This window comes from Petaurus breviceps, unplaced genomic scaffold, assembly GCF_028583685.1.
Source record: "Petaurus breviceps papuanus isolate PSGF00001 unplaced genomic scaffold, PetGlider_PUasm1.0 532, whole genome shotgun sequence".
NCBI lineage: Eukaryota > Metazoa > Chordata > Mammalia > Diprotodontia > Petauridae > Petaurus > Petaurus breviceps.
In genome coordinates, this window is record NW_027186361.1 from 1,374,095 (window position 1) to 1,377,269 (window position 3,175).

At 42.7% G+C, this 3,175-nt stretch overlaps 1 protein-coding gene across 1 annotated transcript; it reads right to left on the reverse strand.

The window, feature by feature from the left end:
* Positions 1-283: 283 nt before the first annotated feature.
* On the reverse strand, positions 284-983 carry LOC138172398 (biogenesis of lysosome-related organelles complex 1 subunit 2-like). Its single transcript, XM_069102152.1, has one exon. The coding sequence runs from the start codon at positions 966-968 to the stop codon at positions 627-629; it is 342 nt and encodes a 113-aa protein (XP_068958253.1). The 5' UTR covers positions 969-983; the 3' UTR covers positions 284-626.
* Between the last annotated feature and the right edge of the window lie 2,192 nt (positions 984-3,175).

The following is a 3,175-nucleotide window of genomic DNA, read 5'->3' on the forward strand; positions in this document are numbered from 1 at the left end:
AAGTCCAGTGCTTGCTCCATTATACCAGTGGTCCTTAATGTTTTGTTTTGTTTTTGTTTTGTTTTTGCTTTTTGGAGGGGGGAAGGCTGGGCAAGTGGGGTTAAGTGACTTGCCCAAGGTCACATGGCTAGTTTTTGTGTTAAGTGTCTGAGGCCACATTTGAACTCAGGTCCTCCTGACTCCAGAGCCACTGCTCTATTCACTGTGCCAACTAGTCGCCCCATACCCAATGTTTTTGTCCTTGAAGCTCTTTCTTTTTTTAAAAATATGTTGGCATTTATTATTGAAGCCGAAGAACAGGTTATGAGGGGGGTGGGGCAAGGGAGGAGACAGGGAGCCTAGAGCCTCTCATCTGTGTCTGCTCCAGATGGGGTTGATCCTGTTTTCTGAGCCTTGGTCCAGGGCACACAAGGAAGCACACGCTAAGATGAGGTTCCAGGGGTACAGATTGAGGAAAACAGCGGGGGTGGCCAGAGTTACATATCCAGCCAGAGGCGAGGCTGGGATTCTTTTTGGGTCAGCAGCACTGCTTCCTTTTGGTAACTGAAGCCTATCAATAAAGTCCCATCCCACATATTTCTTATAAAACATTCTTGTAGTTTAAGTCTTTGTGCTAAAGAATTCTTTCATCGACTTTCTAGCTTCTTGTACTTTGCTTCTAGTTTCTTTGAATATGCATCCAGATTGTAAGCTGCCTGCTGGAGAGCAGCTACCTGCTCATCAGTTAAAGTGATCTGATCCAGATAAGGCTGAAGGGCAGCATATTTCTGGTTTAAGTCCTTTAGATTTCTACTTATGTTTACTGCAATATCTTTCATTTCTGGATACTTCAAGCTAGTCAGTTTGTTCATATTTTCTAGAAGTTTGTAATCTTCACTGGTGGCTGTCAGCTCGTCTGTCAGGTACGTGGCCATTTTGGAGAACATGTCCTGGCACAGCTCCGTGATGTCCGCCTCAGCGGGCTCCATGGCCTCCTCGGCCGTCTCCACCACGGCATCATCTAGGCAGGGGAAGGGAGAAAGTTGAAAGGATGGGGAGGGGGAAGGGAAGGGGGAGGAGGAGGGAGAGAGGGAAGGGAAAGGGGACAAGGAAGGGGGGAAAGGGCCCTTGAAGCTCTTTCAACAAAAAAGTGATATGAACCCCCAGGGTAATTCAATATACTACTTGTGGGGCATAGAATGTGAATTTGAGCATGTGCATTCATTTGACTATCTGATGGGAATGGTTTATACTCAAATGTCAAACCCTTGTGGCAGTTTGGAAACAATTTGATGGTTGAGAAACCATAAGAACATGTTGCACTTTGTCAGAAAAAGAGTTTATTGTAATTGCTGCACAAACACCAAAAGTGTTGTGCACATGATCATGATGGTTTTAATCACTGCAGAAACAAACATGTGTCTGCTTGTTGTCACAGAGGAAAAATATATTTCCAACATCATTGGGCAATTATTTAGTGCATAAGATACCATTAAAGATTTTTTTTAGCATGAACACCCTTGGTCCATTGTCACAAACCTCCAAGGTTTTTTTGGGAACTTCCAAACGGGAACCACTACATTATATAATATTACCTCTTGACTAGATAGACACAAGTCCTCTGCCTTCTAGGGGCTCAGAGCTAAAGAATCCAGGGCCCAACAAAACATTAAACACTGTATGGAAATTTTCATATTTAGGGATGCCAGATTTAATCTCTTTCCTGGAGTGGGGAACTCCTGAGGAAGAAGATTGGACTGTGAACCCGTTAAGAATAAGGACTGATTTCTTTCCCTTTTTCTTTCTTTGTATCCCCAGTGCTTAGCACAGTACTTGGCACATAGTAGATATTTAATCCATGTTTGTTGACGACTTATTCTGTGGAGAACTCAGCATCCCTGGCCTTGATACATGATAGAACAGACCCTGTGACAATAATCTTGGAACTGATTCCCCTAAAACTCCTTTGGATCAGGAATAGGGGGTGGCAACCTTTGCATAGCTGAGACTCAATATGAGTTCTTATTCCCAAGATTGGTTAGGAAGCAGATTAGGGGAGGTGTTAAGGAAAAATGCACAAAGCATCCCTGCCACAATACGTGGCCTGGCCAGCAGACATCTGGGTAATAATGAGGAAGTTGATCATTTTGTCTTTGCCTTGATTTGCTCATTCTGAAAATAAAGCAAGACTACTTGCCACTCTCCACCATTCTGTGATTGAGTAACAATTGAGTAAGCTGTGGGATGTACGTCAGGATGCCTGGAAGCATGATAATGCCGTAGGATTTTATGAAGTCTTATCTTGTCCAGGGCTAAAAATCCTTTGTGACTTAAAGGGCCTTATGAGAATCTGATAAAATAAATTGCTATAAGCCAAAGAAAGAAATGGTAGAAATGAGCAGAAATAAGAAATTCTGGTGTCTGTGTGTAAGGAGGGAGGTGGACGGAAACTAGGCAGAGGAAAAAAAAGGCACAGTGAGACTTGGTTTATTGAAAAAATAATAACAAAGCATAAAAGTAGCCCCCTAAGTTAGATACTTATTCAAGTTGTGTTAAAAGGTAAAGAAATAAAATGGCTTTTTACTTTGTAATTTTGTCTTCTGGAGAGACTGAAGTAGCTGTAGACAGTTAAGAAAAGGCAGTGAGGTACAAGAGGAAGTTCCTGGATGTTGATTCAGAGGGTCTGAGTTCAAACCCCAGTTCTTAATTACCCTTTCTGGTCTTTTTCAGTTTTTTCTTTTGTAAAGTGAGGGAAGAGAACTAGATGGCTCTAGACTGGGTATTCTTAACTTTTCTTGTACCATGAACCCTTCTGGTCGTCTGATGAAGCCTCTAGAACCCTTCTCTAGGCAGCTAGTTGGTGCAGTGGATAGAGCACTGAGCCTGGAGTCAGGAAGAGCTGAATTCAAATGTGGCCTCAGACGCTAGCTAGTGTGACCCTGGTCAAGTCATTTAATGTCTGTCTGCCTCAGTTTTTTTACCTGCAAAATGGGGATAATAGTAGTACCTACTTTCCAGAGTTGTGGTGAGGATGAAATGAGATAATGCTTGTAAAATACTTAGCACAGTGCCTTAGTAGGTACTTAATAAGTCAATTTATTCTTCCTTCCTTCCTTCCCTCCCTCCCTTCCCTCCTTCCTTCCTTCCTTCCTTCCTTCCTTCCTTCCTTCCTTCCTTCCTTCCTTCCTTCCTTCCT